At 44.5% G+C, this 21,430-nt stretch overlaps 2 protein-coding genes, 1 non-coding gene and 1 pseudogene across 17 annotated transcripts in view; all 4 read right to left on the bottom strand.

Annotated features, from left to right (window-relative positions):
- Positions 1 to 11,446, bottom strand: part of ACBD5 (acyl-CoA binding domain containing 5) — a 60,778-nt gene extending 49,332 nt beyond the window's left edge. Inside the window, exons 1-4 of one of the 14 annotated variants that reach the window (XM_030798895.1) lie at positions 10,336 to 11,446; positions 8,822 to 8,987; positions 3,634 to 3,754; positions 301 to 373 (exon numbers count right to left, since the gene is read on the bottom strand). In XM_030798895.1, the coding sequence (XP_030654755.1) occupies positions 301 to 373; positions 3,634 to 3,754; positions 8,822 to 8,897 (270 nt within the window). In that variant the 5' untranslated portion in view covers positions 8,898 to 8,987; positions 10,336 to 11,446. Of the gene's footprint in view, positions 1 to 300; positions 374 to 3,633; positions 3,755 to 8,821; positions 8,988 to 9,176; positions 9,388 to 10,335 lie in introns of those variants that run through there. The other 13 variants (XM_030798893.1, XM_030798896.1, XM_003269393.3 and 10 more) reach the window with 13 other exon arrangements.
- On the bottom strand, positions 808 to 869 carry LOC115831338. Its single transcript, XR_004026856.1, has one exon. It is a non-coding gene; the product is annotated as a U7 small nuclear RNA (small nuclear RNA).
- Positions 11,447 to 14,628: 3,182 nt separating the features above from the next.
- On the bottom strand, positions 14,629 to 20,019 carry LOC100588403 (annotated as a pseudogene). Its single transcript, XR_001114803.2, has 3 exons — positions 18,834 to 20,019; positions 16,681 to 17,956; positions 14,629 to 15,319 (listed from the first exon to the last, which is right to left on the bottom strand). The product of XR_001114803.2 is annotated as a leucine-rich repeat-containing protein 37B-like (transcript).
- LOC115831246 (leucine-rich repeat-containing protein 37A3-like) lies at positions 15,266 to 15,823 on the bottom strand. Its single transcript, XM_030798662.1, has one exon. The coding sequence runs from the start codon at positions 15,783 to 15,785 to the stop codon at positions 15,357 to 15,359; it is 429 nt and encodes a 142-aa protein (XP_030654522.1). The 5' UTR covers positions 15,786 to 15,823; the 3' UTR covers positions 15,266 to 15,356.
- Positions 20,020 to 21,430: the final 1,411 nt, after the last annotated feature.

Below are 21,430 nucleotides of genomic sequence, written 5' to 3'. Positions count from 1 at the left end.
GTTGCAGTGAGCCAAGGTCACGCCACTGCACTCCAGCCTGGGCTACAGAGAAAGACTCAGTCTCAAAACAAAAACAAAATAAAACATCACATCATCACAGTGTGATATATCTTAGGGAAAAAACATTTATCTTAAGATGAACTTTAATGAAGCAGAAAAGTCCTAATAAATCCAATAATCTAGATTCTATTGTATAACATACTACAATCTCCTTAAAGCAAAGCAGCTAATTTGTCTGATAACCAAATTAAATTAGAGCTGCTCCGAATTTTCATTTTAACTGTGAATTATTTTCCCTACCTTTTTCATTTCTTCAACATATGCAATCATGGCTTCCTCTTTGGTCATATCACCCAGTGAACTCCAAGCATCCCTAGAAATGAAAATATCCACAAAATGACAAAGAGACATCTGATTTTAATTGCTCAGAATACAATTTATAGTTGATGCTACAGGGTTACTAATTAAAACAGGCTCTACTTAAAGCCATAACAGGATTGTCTTAAATGTGCCACCATGAAGAAAATTACCACAGCAAATAAACTAGCAAATTAAATAGTATTTAAAACAAATAAGTATATAACCCATCTATGTAGTAATGTACCAGAGACTACAGACCATTCATAAATATTTGATAAGAACCCTTCAAAGTTTTTATATTATTACAAAGAACAGTAACAGAAATAAACGTTTTAGAAGACTACATTATTGCTTCTCAGGCTTTGGCTAAGATCAAGTGTAGAAGACTACATTCATTGTCACAGGCACGTTTTATTTTTTCCTTTTCTTTTTAATATAAGTTTCTCAATAGGCTTTCTGGTAAAGACCAGAAAGCCTGCTAGAAAAATTCTAAAAGAGCTGTAACACTCAGGCATGGGGTTTTTTTTTTTGTTTTTTTGAGACAGAGTCTCGCTCTGTCACCCAGGCTGGAGTGCAGTGGCATGGTCTTGGCTCACTGCAACCTCCACTTCCTGGGTTCAAGAGATTCTCCTGCTTCAGCCTCTTGAGTAGCTGGGATTACAGGCATGCACCCCACACCCAGATAATTTTTGTATTTTAGTAGAGATGGAGTTTCACCATGTTGGCCAGGTTGGTCTCGAACTCCTAACCTCATGTGTTCCACTGCCTTGACCTCCCAAAGTGCTGAGATTACAGGGATAAGCCACTGAGCCCAGCCAGCCATGTTTTCAATGAACAGACATTTTGGTTAAAAGGTTCTATTAATTTAAATAAGAGCCTAATTTGTACATTTGAACTAAAAATGGAAATGGTTTCTCACTTCTAGGATATTAAAAATGTGAGAGACAGGAAATTTTTAAACCCCTAAATAATAATAGTTCTTTCAAATTTTTGCAAGACGTGTAAACCTCCCTTTTTATATGTTTTTCCCCAAAGGAGTTTAACTCCACAAAAGGTCAATTCTAGGGGAAAAACATGAAGCAAATAATTAAATCTTGTTAAAATGGGCAAATCAAATTATATTAAATAATAATTAATACTACTAAAATTAAGTTATATTAAATAATAACATATTACTATTTCATTTAACCTGTTATTTTATGACAATTCATAAAGATCTTAAAGGAAAGTAGAGTACTAAGAAATCTTAAAACAAGCTTATGGCACTTCCAGTTCAGGGTGAAGAAACTGAGCATCACAATGTGTAGGGAAAAAACAAACAAACAAAAATGGGCTGGGCGCAGTGGCTCACGCCTGTAATCAATCTCAGCACTTTGAGAGGCCAAGGAGGGCGGATCACTTTAGGTCAGGAGTTCGAGACTAGCCTGGCCAACATGGTGAAATTCTGTCTTTACTAAAGACACAAAAATTAGCCAGGCGTGGTGGCACGCGCCTGTAATCCTAGCTACTCGTGAGGCTGAGGCAGGAGAATTGCTTGAACCCGGGAGGCGGAGATTGCAGTGAGCCAAGATCGTGCCACTGTACTCCAGCCTGGGTGACAGAGCGAGACTCCGTCTGAAGAAAAAAAAAAAAAAAAAAAACTGGTGTGGCATGGTGGTTCACACCTGTAATCCCAGCCAAGGCAGGTGGATCACTTGAGACCAGGAATTTGAGACCAGCCTGGGCAACACGGGCAAACTCCGTCTAGGAAAAAATTTAAAAAATTAGCCGGGTGTGGTGGCACAAGCGTGTGGTCCCAGCTACTGGGGAGGCTGAGTTGGGAGAATTGTTTGAGCCCAGGAGGCAGAGGTTGCAGTGAGCCGTGATCGTGCCACTACACTCCAGCCTGAGTGATAGGAGTGAGATCCTGTGTCCAAAAAAAAAGTGTGGATTTTAAAACATGCTTCACCACCCGGGGGGTGGCTCACACCTATAATCCCAGCACTTTGGGAGGCCGAGATGGGCAGATCACCTGATGTAGGGAGTTCAAGACCAGCCTGACCAACATGGAGAAACCCTGTCTCTACTAAAAATACAAAATTAGCTAGGCGTCGTGGCGCATGCCTGTAATCCCAGCTACTCAGGAGGCTGAGGCAGGAGAATTGCTTGAACCTGGGAGGCAGAGGTTGCGGTGAGCTGAGGTCACGCCATTGCACTCCAGCCTGGGCAACAAGAGTGGAACTCCATCTCAAAAATAAATAAATAAATAAATAAAACATGCTTCACCAATTAGCATATTCTGTTCATAACGTACAGTCTAAAATTGACTTTTCTCAGACATTTGTGAAGGCTTCAATTGTATTAAGAATATCAACTGTTAGTCAACTGGGAAAACAGCATGGATGAGTACAGGTACCTGTGTCTATAATTCTTTTAATTTATAGTTTATAATTAGTTTAAGTATACTTTTTAGTTTAGAATTCTTTTAAGTATACAAAAAATTAAATTTCTATTCAATTACAGTAGAAGTGACAGCTTAGATAAAAAGTTAGCATGGCAGTACCTGAGTCATATTCCTAGTTATTTATTATCTTCAAGGCTCAACACAAACAAGGAAAAGCCATTATTTTTCTTGGAGGCAAAAGAGGCAGTTAAAGTTTGTTTCTTTAACTTAGGTTGAGAGTTTCTCTTACCTTAAAAAAAAAACAAAAAAAACGAAAAAACTCCATGAAAGTAAAGATTAACTGAAAATGCTTCTTAATCTTTGATGCACCTATCCCTTTTGGTTTTACTGTTTTCCTCTCCTCCCCAAGATTTTCCTATTTGTGTAAAATTGTACTAAGAGCACCTGGAAAGGCTGGGCATGGTGGCTCACGCCTGTAATCCCAGCACTTTGGGAGGCTGAGGTGGGCGGATCACCTGAGGCCAGGAGTTTGAGACCAACCTGGCCAACACAGTGAAACCCCGTCTCTACTAAAAATACAAAAATTAGCTGGGCGTGGTGGTGCACACCTGTAATCCTAGTTACTCGGGAAGCTGAGGCAGGAGAATCACTTGAACCCAGGAGGCAGAGGCTGCAGTGAGCTGAGATCCTACCACTGTACTTCAGCCTGGACGAGAGTGAGACTCCATCTCAAAAAAAAAAAAAAAAAAAAAAAACCTGGAGGATGAAAATTGTACCCAATACCTAGGACACTTTCTGCACAGAATAATATATAACCAATTAAGTAATAGCCATATGATAATTATGTCATTAAAATTTAAATTCTTGCATAGCTCTACACAAAAAATTACCATTTATATCTTCCAATAGGATCCCAAAATCCAGGCCTTGAAAGTTTACAGGGTCCTTCAGTTGCCTGCTTATAGAAGCTATAAAATTTAAGCATCATTTCATTTGTTGGCTGGAATGAACCTGTTGGAAATACACATTAAACACAAATCACCTGGGGAATACAACTGACAATCTCAGGTTATAAATTAGCTTAGCTATACTAATAGTGATTTTATATTGCATTAATATTTTAGATAATGATTTATTTCTATCTTATAGAAACAAAAGTTATGATTCTGTTAGTTGCTTGCTTCTTTGATTTCAAAACACTCTGAGATTTTAAACTTTAATAGCAATGTCTAAGATGGTTCAGTAAATAAAAGAATACATGAATAGACATGCTGTAGATATAACCAAAGTAACTGCAAATGTCTCTTTAAAAACATACTATAGAATAACTATTATTAAGCAATCGTAATAAGATATTTTTATTCAAAGCTTATGACAAATCAAAACTGACTAGCATAAGTGAAAAAGTTACATGTATACTCTGCCAAATTTCAAATTCTCAGTAGATAAGGAATTTGGGGCTAAAGCCAAACAGTATACACTATAGTAGAAAAAGAATTAATCTAAGATAAAATAGATTTCTCACTTCCTACCTCTGTAATTTTGGAGACATCAATTTCAGGATAATTCTTCATATGTGTTTCTAGCATATCTATAATTTTTCTCATGTTTAAAATTTTTAAATTGGCCAGTTGTGGTGGCTCACGTCTGTAATCCCAGCACTTTGTGAGGCTGAGGTGGGCAGATTGCCTGACCCCAGGAGTTCAGGGCCAGCCTGGGCAACATAGCAAAACCCTGTCTCTACAAATGAAAACAAAAATTAGCTGGGTGTGATGGCACACCCTGTAGTCCCAGCTACTCAGGAGGCTAAGCAGAGAGGATCTCCTGAGCCTGGGGAGGTCAAGGATGCAGTGAGCTGTGATCACACCACTGCACTACAGCCTTGGCGACAGAGAAAGACCCTGTCTCAAAAAGAAAAAAAAAAAATTCAAATTGTATAAGCAAGTGCTATAAGTTGCAGTATTCTCAATAACTGAAAAATTAGAATGTTAATGTTTTATAATAAATAGCTGTTTAAATAATTATGATATATAAATATAACAGGACAATATATAACTGTAGCCCTAAAAAGTTATATTGTAGAAAAATATAAATAATGGTATGAGTTCCATGATCTACAATAAATTTAGAAAAATAAGTTTAAAAACAACATATGTAATATGATACATTTTGGTAAAATATTTATATACATAAAAAGTACAGTAGAAAGATAAACATAAAATGTTTAAAGACTATCTCTGAATAGTAAGTATACAGATTATTTTCCTTTTTACTTATCTGTTTTTAAAAAAGTTTTAAACATCAGTGTATATTACCTTTATAACAAAATTTTTAAAATAAAAATTGTAAGAAGATATTTTTTAAAGTTTGTAAATTGCATAAGCTAGCAGTTTATAAGAGCTGTGGGCTGGGCACAGTGGCTCACATCTGTAATCCTAGCACTTTGGGAGGCTGAGGCGGGCAGATCACCTGAGGTCAGGAGTTTAAGACCAGCCTGGCTAACATGGTGAAACCCCGTCTCTACTAAAATACAAAAGTTAGCCGGGCATGACGGCGGGTGCATGTAATCCCAGCTACTCAGGAGGCTGAGACGGAATTGCTTGAACCCGGAAGACGGTGGTTGCAGTGAGCCAAGATCACACTACTGCACTACAGCCTGGGCAGCTGAGCAAGACTTGGTCTCAAAAAAAAAAAGCTGTGCTGTGGAAATTACCACACAGATAAACTGACAGCTGGTGTTTCAGGTTTGGCCGAGAGTGCATAATTAATTCTCAAATCACTATAATAATTATCTGTATAATATATGCACATTTAGGAGTACCTAATAGATAGTGTTTTGATGATACAATCCTTTATAAAGCAGAGGGAAAAAAATGGAGAAACCACAGTTTAAAATGGTCACTTATTTAAATAACACAAACCTAAATTTAAAACATCAAAAGTCTAATCTCAAAATATCTTCAGTAAGTCAACCAAATAAGTTTATTGGCTTAGGTGAATGATATTAAAAATACAAAAACCGAGAACATTTACTGAGTGTAGTCTGTGTGTAAGACATTCAAGTAAGATTTCTGTCCTCAAGGTGCTCACACATGATGTACTTCATATGTATTTGAAATATTAGCTAAGAATTTTAATTTTAAAAGGTTAAGGTCATACCAAACATAGATGCCATAGGATTCATTACTATTTCAGGCCTTAAATAAGGATTGAGAAACAAGGAACAAAAAACTCCAAGATCTTGCTCTTCGCATAATGATTCAGAGCAAATCAAATGGTTTAAAAGTAGTATTACAAAAATATTTATAATCCATTGTAACAAACTTCTGCTTCAATTAATATCAACTTCATTTCAGGGGATAACAGTATACTGGATGTTGTCCAACACAATTACCATTTGATAGGATATCTTTTTTTTTTTTTTTTGAGTTGGAGTCTGGCTCTTGTCACCCAGGCTCGAGTACAATGGCGCAATCTCAGCTGACTCCTGAGTTCAAGCGATTTTCCTGCCTCAACCTCCCGAGTAGCTGGGATTACAGGAACTCGCCACTACACTCAGCTAATTTTTGTATTTTTAGTAGAGGTGGGGTTTCACCACGTTGGCCAGGCTGGTCTTGAATTCCTGATCTCAGGGCCTGCCTCAGTCTCCCAAAGTGCTGGGATTACAGGTGTGAGCCACCACGCCTGGCCTGATAGGGTATCTTTTTTTTTTAAATTTAAATTAATTTAATTTAATATTTGTGAAGACGGAGTCTGGCTCTGTCGCCCAGGCTGGGGTGTGATCTAGGCTCACCGCAAACTCCCCCTCCCGGGTTCACGCCATTCTCTTGCCTCAGCCTCCTGGGTAGCTGGGACTACAGGCACCCGCCACCATGCCTGGCTACTTTTTTGTATTTTTAGTAGAGACGGGGTTTCACCGTATTAGCCAGGATGGTCTCGATCTCCTGACCTTGTGATCCACCCGCCTGGTGATCAGCCCGCCTCAGCATCAGCTCACCTCGGCCTCCCACAGTGCTGGGATTACAGGCGTGAGCCACCACACCCGGCCGATAGGGTATGTTAACTTTGCAATACTTTCTTAAATGTTATGTAAATACAAACTGTATTTTATATGGGTTTCCTAATAAGTGGTACATAATGTCAACAGGCATAGTGGCCTAGAGACATCAGTCTAGCTTTGCCAATTTTCAAAAAACTATAAAAACGTGTGCTTTAGAAGAAAGTATAAACATACTACTTAAATAAAACTCTTAGAATCATACCTTTCTATAAACTCTAATAATCAGGGACTTAAAAAATCAATACCTAAATAAGTTCATACATTTTTTAATATATTTTATTTGTTCTTTCTTATCTTTCAGTCCCCCATATGCCCTCCTCCAATAGAATGTTTGAAATTACAAAAGGTTAAAAAAAAAAAAAAAAAAGAAATTACGAAAGGTTCAGACACCACCATAGAAGGAAAGAAACTACAAATGGAACACTATTTTGTGTATATTTGTTTTTAAAACTTTCTGAATCTGCATTTAATGAATTTTTATTGAATGGTTTGTGTTGAATATTTGTTACCTAGCCAAATGGTAATTAATGAAAACAGAAATCATGATATTAAATACTGCAGTAATGTATTCAGTTAGTTTTACAACTGTGGCGCAGTAGTAGCACCTAAAATTACTTTTTAAACATGTTTATTGGGCTGGGTGCGGTGGCTCATGCCTGTAATCCCAGCACTTTGGGTGGCCCAGGAGGGCAGATCACCTGAGGTCGGGAGTTCGAGACCAGCCTGACCAACATGGAGAAACCCTGTCTCTACTAAAAATACAAAATCAGCTGGGCATGGTGACGCATGCGTGTAATCCCAGCTGCTGGGTAGGCTGAGGCAGAAAAATTGCTTGAACCCGGGAGGTGGGGGTTGAGGTGAGCCGAGATTGTACCATTGCACTCCAGCCTGGGCAACAAGAGCGAAACTCCATCTCTAAATAAATAAATATGTTTATTGTGAAATATAATTCACATAATGTAGAAAGATATGAATTGAAAAGTATGTCTTCCTCTCTAAGACTCTGCATTTAGAACAGAGAAAAATATTTAATGGCCAAAAACTTTGCATTGGTCTATGACATAAAATTACAAATTCAAAAAGCTCTGCAAATTGTGAACAGGGTTCATATGAAGAAAAACCACACCTACTAGTCAAATTGCTGAAAACCGAAGATAGAAATCTAAAAGGCAGCCAGAGAAATAGCACATTAAATACAAGAAGGAGATCAGCCACAGGAATGACATTTTTCTCACCAGCTGCAAAGAAGGTCCAATATGTGTATAAAAAAGAGAACATTGTACAATGGAATAGCAAATAAAAAGCTAGAAAATATATATTTATTAAAATAAAGAGAAATTACTTCACAATTGACTGTAGTTATTCTTTCTTTTCTGTCCCTTCATATCAAAAGTTTTCAAAAGGCTTAAGCTGGTAGACCCTATGAGTGTGTGGCATTAGGCGTCCCCAGCCTAGATTTTTGTTTGTTTGTTTGTTTGTTTGTTTGAGATGGAGTCCGGCTCTGTCGCCATCGGGTCACTGCAACCTCTGCCTCCCGGGTTCAAGCAATTTCCCTGTCTCAGCCTCCCGAGTAGCTGGGACTACAGGCGCACGCCACGAAGCCTGGCTAATTTTCGTATTTTTTAGTAGAGACGGGGTTTCACCATATTGGTCAGGCTGGTCTTGAACTCCGGACCTCAGGTGATCCATCCACCTCCGCCTCCCAAAGTGTTAGGATTACAGGCGTGAGCCACCGCGCCCGGCCCGGATTTTTTTTTTTTTAACACACCCAAATCCGCAGTCATTAAGTGACACCACTTTTGTTTTCAACAATATGAACTACTTAAAATCTGGATATTAGATTTTTCTCCAGTTTGGAAGATCAAAAGGTAATTAATTCATATTTAGTAGCTCCCCTTCCACTACATGGCTCCTACACAGAAAAAAAGGCTAAATAAACAACACTAGAACCAGAAAGTGAAAGGGGGCTTTGGGGCTCTCTGCAGGAGGCGTCTCCAGCCAGGGCCCAGCGCACGTACCATTCTTCGGCAAACTCTGGATCACCTTCACGGCCGCCTCAAACCTAGTCTCGTGCACGGATCTCGTGTCCGCCATCTCCAGCTGCCAGTGTTGGCCCCGGTCCCAAGGTCTGTCGGCGGGAATCAGGCAGCAGCAGCACCAGCTTTCCCAAGAGCCTGCATGAAACTGGAACATGGAGCGCAGCCGCGGATCAACATGCCCCAAAAGGAGGAGGCCCAGGAGCGAAGCGGGTCAGTTCCCCTTTGCCCTGCCCTATCCAGGCCACACAGATCGAAGCGGCCCGGCTCCTTCCTCCTCCCCCGGGGCGTGACTAAGGCCACGAATCCGGCCCGCGACGACAGCAAAACAACTCACCGAGAGGAAGAGCATGTCTAGCAGAAGAGAGAGGGGGTCCGGGCATCGGTGGCCGCGGAGCCGCTCTCCCACCCTGGGGACCCTGGCGGAGCAGCCACACCCCCCATTCCGCCGGAGTCCGTCTGTCAGTCCGTGCCCTCCCCACAGCCCCGCCCCAGAGTCACCGGAGGACCCACTGGCGCCGCCGCCGCCGCCGCAGCAGCAGTGCAGCAAACCCCACCCACCCGACCCGCCGCCGCGGCAAGGACGCGCGCGGTCCGTCTGTCCCCAGAGGAGGGTCTGGGAAGCGGGGAAAGGAGGAGATAGAACCGTCCAGGGGGCCACAGTCCCGGCTTGGTGCGGGGAGCACACTGTGCGCGCTTTTGTTCAGAAGGGGGAAACCGAGGCCAGACCGACGTGGACGAAGTGCGCGCTGGGGATGGGCGGTTGGGTTCTGCACCTGGGCCCAAAGCTGCACGCGACGGCACCGCTGGGCAACAAAAGTGACTCTGCGGTCCCCAGCGCCTGCACTCTCCTAAGTTAAGGTTTGAGGAAGATAAATGGGGCCTAAGGAAAGGGCTTTAAGTCGGGACAGGTTCTGTGTGAAACTCCAGTTCTGCCATTTAAATTATGTGACCTAGGGCAAGTCACTTAGCCTCTCCAGTGGCAATCGTGACACCACTCTAAAGAGTAGATGGAGAAAAGCATTGGGGACCTTGGATGGAGGTGCTCAGCAGTCCCTGGCCCGCAGGTCTTCGACAGTTTTCGCCGCCCTGAGCCAAGAACGTCCGAGGAGCAGCCAAAGGAGAGAGGAGGTCGCCGGCTCCTAAATTGGGCTGGGACGGAGGGCAACTTCCCCTACACTACCCTTTCCACCCAGCCCCAGGGAGCCAGGCACCTCCAGCGGGATTTAATAGGAGACTGGGCATGGGGACGGCCGGGCACAGTGGCTCACGCCTGTAATCTCGATACTTTGAGAGGTCGAGTCGGGAGGAAAGCTTGAGGCCCGGGGTTCAAGACGAACCTGGGCAACATGGCGAGACCCTGGCTCTATTTAAGAAACCAATAATTAAAAAAAATAAAATTAAAAATAGGATACTGGGCGTGGAGGGCGGGGCCAATGAGGAGTCTTTACGGGTCGTCAACCCTGGAAAGGGGGTACCCTGGGCCTTCAACTTACTAGCGCAACCCGCTGCGTCCTTAGGCATTTGGGAAGTGCCCCAGGCCCAACGTTGGTTGGGGGACTGACTAGATTGTGGGGGGTGGAGTCCTGTGGCCCGGAAATCCCAAAGTCTCCCGGATGGAAGAGTCGTTTTTGTCAGTTCGGGGGATGGGTTAGGAGGGTTCTAGTAAAAATCTAGGCGCAGATCGTAAGTTTCTCTTCCCTCGGAGCCGCGGCGCCGGCATTTACCTTGGTATTGCCGGGCAAGGCCTGTCCGGTAATGTCCCCGACGCCCGCCCCTCGCCCTGCCCCGCGGGCTTATGGGAAATGTAGTCCCCCGCTCCGCCGCGCTTCCGGACGCCTCCCAGCGGCATCCGGCGTTCCTGCTAGCTCTTCCGGTTAGGCGTCTCGGTCCCGCGGACGCAGCAGCCCTGCGGCGGAATCCCTCCTTCCTAGCCAGTTGCATTTCGTGCCCCTTTGAAATGCCACATCCGCTTCCAGCTTAACGGACAGTCACTCAGTGGTGTCTTGAGACTGCCGCGGTGTCTGCAGCTGCGGCTTCTCCAGCGCCCGCCAGAGGCTTTGCTTCGGGTTTGTCTAATACAACACGGGGAATCATTTGATCGTGGACGTTTCATGTTTCTTTGTCTTCAAAAATGAAGAGGACATTTTGTAAAATTATCACACAAAGATGAGAAATAGATTAGAGAATCAACTTTGGGTTGTAAATACTAAATAATTCCAAATGGTAATGTATGAGTGGCTAAAAAGCAGTGACACTTATCTAACGCGTTATTTTATTCCATAAAAGGAACAAACCTAAATTGAAGGAATATTCATTTCCCCCTTATTGGATTTAATAGAAACTTTTTCATTTTTAATGGGAAATAATAAATGTGACCTACAGACGTTTCAGTTTTTTAAAAAAATAAATCTCCCTCCTCTTTAGGGTGATTTCTGGTGGGATTGAGGAAAATGAACGGGTTTAGGGTTATCTTGGCCCAAAGTACAGTTTGGATTTGCCGCTAGTTCACTGTGTGACTGCGTCAGGAAACAAGCTCTGAAAAATTTTGTTTTCTCCAATAAAGTATGTGAAATTACCTAGCACGTAGTAGCCTTCAAGATTTTTGTATTTCCTCTGTTTTGATACTTAGCTGAGCAATAAATACTGGACAGCAGCACCAGGGAAGAATCTGAATCAGGCAGGGAGGATGGCACTGCCCAGGAGGAAAAAGCGAACAGGAAAGTGTGCTGAGCAGGTGCCTTGGCGGGGGAGAGAGGAAAAGGAAATGTCTTCACACACACACACACACACACACACACACACACACACACACACACAGAATGAAGTTTCTGTCTCTTAAGTGATGTGTGAGTGGATGGACAAATTGCCCTCAGCTTTAAGGGCAATTCAGGATGATCTGTCTTAAAATTGATGCTCTGTGGAATGAGAAAAATGCTCCCTGCAGGGCATGCCCACTGCATGTGCTGGGAGGCTCTCCTACATCAAATGGGCAGATGTGCAGTCTCCACAGGGGCCCCAAGCCTCGCTGTGAGCCAAGGCTGCTTCAAACATGTCCACTGTCTAAGGTAAGTCCCAGTAGGGGTCATTTATTTAAGGACAGTGGTGCTTTTCGTGGCTGATTTGCTGGTAAATGACAGGTGTGAGTGTAGTGAACACGTCTTGTCTCCACCCACTTCACCCACCATCCTGTGCATCATGGAAACCTGTCTTGATGATCAGCAGCCATGTGTGATGGGGTGGAAAGGCCAGTCTCCAGAGACAGAATCCTGGGACCATCCCTGACTTTACAACTTACTAGCCTTCTTGCCACATTATTTAGTTTATTCAAGCTGTAATTTCCTTAAAATGGGGAATATTATCAATCTGTATCCCATAGGAAATTTGGAGCACATGAGTTCATTCAAGTAAAGTATACCATTAGCAGGCCATAACACAGGCACGAAGAAGGAAATACAATAATTTGTGCATGTGTGTGGTGGGGTTAAGTGTCACATCTTCATAAAATTCAACCCTACCCCCATTTCAGTCACTTGTCAGGGAGGAAAGCCAAGAAGCCAATTCCAAGAGTTTAGTGTGACATCAGTGTCTGGGGCATCTAAATTTGGCCATCTTTCTGCCATACCTGTCTAAGTCGTGTAGCAATTAACACAGCAGAGCTATATTTGCATGAGTATCTTTATAGTCTCTGTGTATATGCTGAGCAGAGCTGATTCATTTCACACATCATTTGCACTTGTTATAGAGCTCCTTCAATACTAATACCCAAACATGTTGGACAAAGAAAAGAAGACAGACACTTTTGTTTTGTTGCTTGTTTTCTACTCATTTTGCAATACTGTATTTTCAACTTCTTAGCGACACTGGCCCCGTGTTAAAGGCGTATGTCACACACCCTGTTGTGAATAAAAAGTTTTTCTTTACAGTTGCCCTTGCAATGATAAACTTCTATTTGCACTGAAAGTAATGTTATTGCCCTTTCCGTATAAAATTGTACTCATAGATCATTTTAAAGTAACCCATTTTTTTCTTAAAGAGATGAAATTGGAAAATAAAGTGGTAATAGTGTGTTTAATTTATAAGTAAACCCTAGGAACACAATTTGTTTTACTTTGTTATTATCACAAAACAGTAAAAATTTATCTTGTTTTTAACAGATTCCGATTATTAACAAATCCTGTTTGTATCCTATTTATTTATTTGCCACACACATGAAAGTCCTCTTTTTCTTCTTGCTAGAGACCTAAACTGTGATGATCAAATTGAACAGTATAAACAAGCAATTAGATGATTAATTTACTACAACCTACTCTGAAATATGAGACATTTTATCCACTTATGTATATTCAAGGCCAAGGTTATCAATAAAATACAGGCAGAAGTTATGCAGAATGAAAAATAAGACATACACCTGTGTAATCCTCGTCTGTTTTTTTCTTCTTGTTTTCTCACATCATTCAAGTCATCAAAATTGTATTGCTTATTACATGACAAGAAATACAATGTTAGACATAAAATGAATAAAGGAAATTCTGTATCCTCAGGAGATTTACAATGTGGAGAAAAAGAGGCAGTAATATAACACTATAATGCAATATAACCCAATGTATATCATATACTGCAATGAATTCTATGAAAGATTTATTAACAAAGTGCTCGGGGAAAACAGAGGAGGTATAATGGCTCCTGATCCTGGTTTCTGGAGAAGGCCAGAAAAGACTAGAGAGGAGGAAGCATATTGACTGACCTTGAGGAACAAGGAGGATACATTCTGTGGGAAAGAGGTGGGCTGGGCGCAGTGACTCACATCTGTAATCTGAGCACTTTGGGAGGCCAAGGCAGGAGGATCGCTTGCATCCAGGAGTTTGAGGCTACAGTGAGTTATGATCACACCACTGCACTCCAGCCTGGCCAGCAGAGCAAGGCCCTGTCACTACCAAAAAAAAAGTTAGGCATTCCACATAGACCACATGCAAAGGCAGAGGAGGAACTGAGTTTTGGGAGATAAAGAGGATTTGGAAGGAACATAGAATGTATGACAAAAGTTAGTGAGATAAGAATTTGGAATAAAACTTGGAGGCAGTTTGTCAGAAATTCAGACGTTATCATGGAGGCTTTAGGGAGCCATTACCTAAATTTAAACAGGGCTGTGGTGATAATTTTTTCTTAAAAAAAAACAAAACACAACAAAATTGAGAGCACGTGGGAGGAAGAATTTGGAAATGGCAGAATCACCGTAAAGGTGGAAAATATTTACTTTTGATTAAATTGCTAAATTGAGCCATGTTAAATAGAGAATTCACGAGTGTGTTTTTAGTAGAGCCTAAGCTTCTTGAATTATTATTCACTTTAGTTAGAATCACTGCAGTTCTATGCATAAAATTAAGACAAAAAGACAAAACAGATACATTGAAAGTTAAGATAACTGAACAAGTAGATTAGTCTATTCTTCCAGTGTCTTGTAGACTTCTCAGGATGATAAAGAAATTCTACTGTGTCACTGTCAGTGCACGATATATAATATACTAATGATTTTTTTTCACCAAGAACAATGGTATTTAATTGTAAAATCTCCACCCCCTGAGGATATGTTTTCAGGTCTGGGTGATTAATTAGACTGGGAAACAAGGGAGGGAACGACGGCCCTGTGCTTCCTCCGCCTGCTGCCTCTGAGGATGTGTGGGCCACTGGCTTCAGTCCTGCTTTTTCTTTCTGACGACCCTTGTTGTTTCCGCCAAGTATTTTTGCAGGAGGCCTGAGGCGGGCTGGGGTCACTCTATGTTCTCCTCCCGTGGCAGGGTTTCACTCTCCTCCCCCTTCTCTGTTGGGGTTTCACTGTCCTCATCAGATGGGGATCTTGTCCTCATTAGATGACTTCTTGTGCAGCTTCCATGCTGGGTTATTTACTCTTGTGGCACTGAGAGGTTTGTACATATCTTTAAGCCACAGTGGCTGTCTGAATGAGAAAGATCCATCCTGAGTCTCACTTCGCGAAGAGCATCTCGTCTGTGGCAGAAATCTGAAAATGCCCCTTGAGAATCCTTCTCCATCTTCTTGTGATGACTTTCGGTGAGAATAAATCTCAATGAGGCAAAAAATTATAATCAAGTCATTAGTATTTCTGTCACAGATATTGCCAGATGAGTTTGTTGTTATAGCCATATCCTGGAACTTCTTTTGTGAGCTCACTCGACTTCTGCTCTTTCTGTTCATTCTGGGCTTCCATGCTCTCATTGATATAGTTCTCAGTTTTCCACTGGTCTGTATCCCATTCTGCCTTGGACACCTTTACTTCTTGCTGCTCACTTAGAAGCTTCATCAGGAGGCCTGTCCTGGAGATGAGCTTGGCACAGGTCAATTGCACATGGGTCTCAGAGCAGTCCATCTTCAAGGTCCAGATAACATGAGAAATGAGCCTTCTCACGTTGTTGGGGATGAGGGAACGTAGCTGTTGGGTTAGCTGAATTTCAAACTGATCACCTGGGGACGAGAACAATGGGTAATTGAAGCTTTTGGGCTAGGGGGACAGGTCAGTGCCCACGTTGTATTCCCATTTTGTCTCAGTTTGCTTAATAGTTGGCCCTAAGTCGAATGCAGTCCCAGCGGAATCTGCCTCAGGAGGATGATTGTGGGTTGTGTTTTCAGAGATGGTGCCTTCTGGCCTAGTAGTGTTTTCCATAAAAATGTTTTCTTCAAAGACATTTCTTGCAGTTGTGTTTTTTACATTAGTGTTTTCCATAAAACGTTCTGAAGGAGCAAATACTTCTGGAAAAGGATTTTCCTGAGGACTTGGGTCTCCTAAAGATGAAAAAGCCCCTTGGGAAAGGGAATTTCTGAGGCTCTTCGCTGCAGAGAACGGAGGGCTCTTTGCGAGCATCAGTCTATTGAGGTAACTTTTCTTTCTGAACTTTGGACTCTTTTTGGCCTTGGGTGTTCTGTGGGCCATGTGGGAGCAAGTTTTATGAAAGCAGTATTTTTTTCTGGAATGTACAATTGGTTTAGCAGCCTTCATATTTTTAACTCTAGCCTTTACATTTTCTAAAATGAAAATGGCGTAGGTTAAGTCTTTTGATCTGTCTCTGACCTGAGGTAGTGCTTTTGCAGGGGTGGATGCAGAGGCGCACCCATGGAGAAGGGTTTCAGCACAGAGGAGACTGCAGCCTTATGCTCTTGGATGAACGAAGGCTTGGTGTAGACGGTGTTTCCCACTAACTTCTCAGACCCCTGCTCTATGTGAGGCTGTCTCAGCATCCTTGGGGCTGGACTCCTGAGCCTTTTTTCTTTGGCAGAGTTCTCCACAAATGCCTGGGCACCCTGTTTCCTCCTGATCCTCTGCTTTCCACCTCTTTAAAGTGCCTTTTCAGGATGCTCCTTGGGCCCATGAGGACTCTGTTCACTCTCTGCAGGTTTTTGCCTACACTTTGGATCTTTGCCAGGCTGCTTTCCTGTGGTTAGATAGTTCCTAATTTCTTTTCAAACATTTGGCATTTAAATTTGTTGCCTAGAAGGCTGGACTGCATGAGCATGGCAGTTTTTCCTTCCCTTGTAACTTCATCAATTTTTTTCTTGTATTTCTGCATCTAACATATTTTCCAGCAAATACAGCTTTCTCAATTTATTTTTATAAGTTGAGTTGTTGGATGCAGGTGGAAGAAAGGGGCTCTTTGTATTGTTATTCAAAATACCCAGGGGCCTATCTCCATCTTGCACATTTGAAGAAAGCAGATTAATGAACGGTAACAACATTGATTTCACATCTAGATTTACCCCTGAGAAATAAGGCAAGATGTAACTTAGCATGCTGATAACATCCCTCTCATCATTGGTGTCTAGCTGCCCACTCCCAAAGCCTGACAAATTGATGCCATTGCTGTCTGAGGCTGCCTCCGGCTCAATAGTCAGCTCAGTGCTCGTGTGCTTCTTTCGGGCTTGTAACACCTTCATGAACACTCCTTCTGGATTCTCTACAGATGCTTCTTCAGGACAATGTATGGTGTTTGTCAGACATGCACTGTTGGAATGTAGCTTGACTGTCTTGCAGACAGCCTCAATGCTATTTTTAAATTGGCAGAGGCAGCAGGCCATATGGCTAGGTAAGATCAGTTTCTCCAGTTCAACTGTCATCATGAGAATGTTCTCAATTGTTGTAAGTGGGACTTGCATTGTGCCCCTGTCTAGATATTTTAATGCTGACAATTTAAAGAGATATGGATCTTCAACAGTTGTCAGAGGATTGCGATTGAGAATTAACTTGTGTAAAAACTGCATTCTATGCCAGGCCTGAAATGTTCCAAAGCTCACTTCTGTGAGTAAATTGCAACCAAGATTTAGAAACTGCAAAAATGGTAGTGGTTCAAATGTACGTCTTTCAATAGACTGTATTTTATTGCAGGATAAATCTAAATACTGGAGGGATAGCAGGCCTTCAAATGAATCCTTATGTAATTCAGTCAAATAATTTTCACTGAGAATTAGTTTCTTGGTCAAACTGTATGCCTTCCATACATTTCCATCAATGTAAGAAATATAGTTTCCTTGGAAATTTAAGATAGTGAAGGTGCCATTGTAGGTGTTGGGCTCTGGCACAGGCACTTGGCGGAGCCTCTGTTTTGGGCTGAGATCAATACACGACAGCGTCTCATCTCCGCAGGTACAGAGCTCACATATGTTGGTGCTTGTGGAAGCCTTCTGTCCCTCTGGTGCAGTTAAAGCCTTATTTTGGGTGTAACTTTCAGATTGCACCAATGAATCCTGAGTAGGTTCTAGTTCAGTAGGTGGACCTGTGACTTCAGTCAGTTTTCAATGCAGAGTCTGAACGTGGTCTGGACGAGGAGCTGTAGTCTTCTCCAGGGCTGTAGAATGTCCAGTCTCTGTAGTGGGCTCTGGAGTTATGGCAAGCCCCAGGTCTGGAGGCTGAGTTGAGGTCTCCTCCGTGGTTGGAGACGGTTTAACCTCTGTAGTAGGTTCTGTAGTTATGGTAAGCTCCAGGTCTAGAAGTGGAAGTGTGACTTGAGTCAGGTTTGAATGCTGAGCCTGACCCTTGTCTGAAGGTGGAAGTGTCACCTCAGGGTGTTCTGGAGGAGGAGCTGTAGTCATCAGGGCTATAGAAGGTTCAACCTCTGTTGTGGATTCTGGAGTGATGGTAAGTCCCAGGTCCAAACGTTGAACTGTAATGCTGGGTGACATTGGATGCTGAGCTTGATCCTGACCTGGTGTTAGAATTGTTACCTCTTGATATACTGGAAGTTGGAGTACAACTTTCTTAGGAGGCCGAGTTGGGGTCTCCTGCATGGTTGGAGAAAGTTCAGCCTCTGTTTTGGATTCTGGAGTGATGGTAAGCCCCAGGTCCAAAGGTTGAACTGTGGCTTGAGTCAGGTTTGAATGTTCTGGAGGCTGAGCTACAACTACATTAGGGAGCTCTGGAGTCTGAGCTGGGGCCTCTTGCTGGGTTAGAGAAGACTCACCCTTCTCAGCAGTCTGTGGATGCTCAGCTGCAGCCTCCTGCTGGGTTGGAGAGGGGTTCTCATTATTAATAGGTTCCGGAGACTGAAATGAAGTCTCGCTGTTGAATTGCTAAAGGTCCAGCATCTTCCGGTGACTCTGGAGGCAGAGGTGGGCCCCCGCGCTGGATGGCGGGAGATTCTACATCATTACCTGGCCCTGAGAGCTGAGCTGTAGCCTCCTGGTGGACTGGGTACGTTCCCACCTCTGCACTAGGCTCCGTTGCTATGGTGAGCTGCATATCTGGAGGCTTAACAGAGACATTGGGCAAATCTGAATGCTGAGTTTGACGGTGACCTGGAGGTGAAACTGTGACTTCATGATGTTCTGGAGGCTGAGCTGGGGTCTTCTGCTGGGCTGGAGAAGATTCAACCTCCCCAGAAGACTCAGAAGGCTGAGCTGGCTGCTCCTGCTCACTGATGGAAAGTTCACACTCCACAGGATGACATGGAGGCTCAGCTGGGGTCTCCTGTTGGGTTGCAGAAGGTTCCACCTCCTCTGGAAACTGAACTGGGGCCTCCTGCTGGGCTTGGGAAGATTGTGTCTCATTGGTAGGCTCCGAAGTTACGGTAACCTCCACATCTGCAGGTTTAACTGTAATGTTGGGCAAGTTATGATGAACTTGATCCTCACCTGGAGGTTGAACTGTCACCTCATGATTTGGTAGAGTTTGAGCTAGACTCTCCATAGAGGACTCTGGAGGCAGAGCTGGGGCCTCCTGCTGGGTTGAAGAAGGAGCTGTGGAAGCTGCGCTGGGGCTTCTTCCTGGAGTGAAGAGGACTGGATGTCTTCAAGGGTCTCTGGATTTTGAGTTTCAGGCTCTAGATGGAATTCAGAAAGTCCAACTTGCTCAGGGGACCCTGGAGGCTCATCTGAGTTCACCTGGAGTTCTGGAGGCAGGCTGCCGGGATACAGTGTATCCATACTCGAATATTCATCCTACAAAGTCTGTTTCTAACGCTGAGGTTTGGATAATTGCTGTGGAATTCCAACAATCTCAGCAATGTGCCAGCGCTGAGCTAGATCTTTCTTCAAGTTCTTGGGCGAAACAATAAATTTGGTTGGTTTTGAAACCTTACTGTCTAGTGGAACAAGTATTTCATCTGCCTGATGACCTGCAGCCCGATCTAGATCTGCAGTTTGAACCTTACTTGTGAGGCGAGGAGGCTGAACTAGGGTCTGGTTCTGATCCCTGTCCAGCATTGTAACCACCTCTGGGAGCCTTTCTTGCAGAGTCAGCTTGTCATTGAAATCCTGGTGTGCAACCGAGAACTGCTCTGGTCCTAGGGGCAGCTCTCCAGCTGAATCCGTGTCCAGGAATGGAACCAAATTTTCAGTTGATTCCTGGGGTGGGGCTGACATCTGCGAGGAAGCAGAGGGCCCCATGTAGTCAAAGTCCCCCGGGTCTGCTGGGGCAATAGGTGCATGGGGAGATTCCCATTGGAGATGGGAGGAGCAGAAGACCAGGGCTCAGGCGGCCCCCGGGGGTTAGAGGTCAGCTGGAGCAAATCCTTGACCCACTCTAGAGGCTGAGCCTCCTTGACTAGTGGCCACAATAGTTGCCACGTGAGGAGGGGCCACAGGCCCCAGAAACACAGCCGGGACATGACACATGCTGGCACCGCGCACTGAGCGGGAGCCATTCTGGCAGCCCCCAGACGCTCGTGCCCCTTATAAGCGTGCGCCCCGCCCTGTCTTTATGACACCTTTATGCCACCTTTATTAGGCTCAGGTCTAGATCTGCTCCATGTCACCAGGGAAATCTTATGTCACAATCCCGTCCAAGCACCCCTTCCCATCCCGCCCCGCCGGAACCCCCTCCCCTCCCCTTAGTGAGGAAGGATTTGGGCCGCAGACCCGGGTGGTCCCAGGACTCCAGGGCCTGCAGCAGTGGGGTAGGGTGGGGTGGGGGCACGGCAGAGCTTCCCAAGGAAGTCAGGCGACCTCGCCTCCGGATATTCAGAAGTGCTAGTCCAGTTCTGGCAGCCTGAACTCTTCCTCCTTCAAGGTGAAATCTGAGAATACTCTTCCTTCCAGGGAGAGCAACTGACCTGTAATCCCAGCTACTCAGGAGACTGAAGCAGGAGAATCGCTTGAACCTGGGAGTCAGAGGTTGCAGTGAGGCGAGATCGCAACATGGCATTCCAGCCTGAAGTGCTGCTGTAGGTACTATGGCTCCTGAAGCTGCTTTCCCTGCAGTAACTGGCGTCCTCGTCGGCGTCTTCCAGCTCCTCCGGGTAATCGGAGTCATCGTCGTCCTCCCCCATCTCATCCTCCTAGTTGTCCTCAGACTCCTGGGTCTCCTCAGCGTCGCGTCCTCCTCCTCCTCCTCGGTCTTAAGGTCATCGTATACCACTTTGTTGACGGCCCGAGGGCCGCGGTGGTGCTCGCCAGGTGGCTGCCCCCGCCCCCCCGCCTCCGCCCCCCGCCTGCCCGGGGCGCTGGTGTGTCCGGTGTGGTGGGGGGGCTGGGGGCAGCGGCGGCTTCCCCGGCTACTGCTGCCCACCGTGGGCGAGCTCAGCCGCGTCTTGGGCGCCACCTCATCCTGGCGGCGGCCCACCTGCCCGGGCTTGCTACTGCGTTGCCGCCAGCGGAGCTCCCGATGGGTTCGGACGTGGGCGGCGGCGGCTGAGGCTGGGGGAGAAGGGAAAGCGGACGGGGAGGGACGTGCGCAGTGGGGGCAGTGGGGAGCGCCGGGGCCTGACGGGGAGGCCCGAGAGGCTGGGCGCCTGGGCGGTAGGGGCCCGGCCTGCGGAAGAGGCTGGAGGGGGAAGGCTCAAGCGGAATTGCTGGGGCCCCACTGTGGATGACCTTCAGCCGCCATCTTGTTTCTTCTCGTTCAATATACTAACAATTCTTAAATCCATGCAGATTTCAAGAAAAAAAATCAATATATATATAGTCTTAATTCCAGCCGGGTGCGGTGGCTCACGCCTGTAATCCCAGTACTTTGGGAGGCCGAGGCGTGTGGATCACGAGGTCAAGAGATCAAAACCATCCTGGCCAACACGTGAAACCCCGTCTCTATTAAAAATACAAAAATTAGTCGGGTATGGTGGTGGGCGCCTGTAGTCCCAGCTACTCAGGAGG

This window comes from Nomascus leucogenys, chromosome 18 (assembly GCF_006542625.1).
Source record: "Nomascus leucogenys isolate Asia chromosome 18, Asia_NLE_v1, whole genome shotgun sequence".
Lineage (NCBI taxonomy): Eukaryota > Metazoa > Chordata > Mammalia > Primates > Hylobatidae > Nomascus > Nomascus leucogenys.
This window is presented reverse-complemented; position numbering and strand designations above follow the sequence as displayed.

Bases quoted from the DNA above. Each gene is read 5' to 3' on its own strand.
- LOC115831246 (XM_030798662.1), bottom strand. From the start codon at position 15,785: ATGGCCCACAGAACACCCAAGGCCAAAAAGAGTCCAAAGTTCAGAAAG.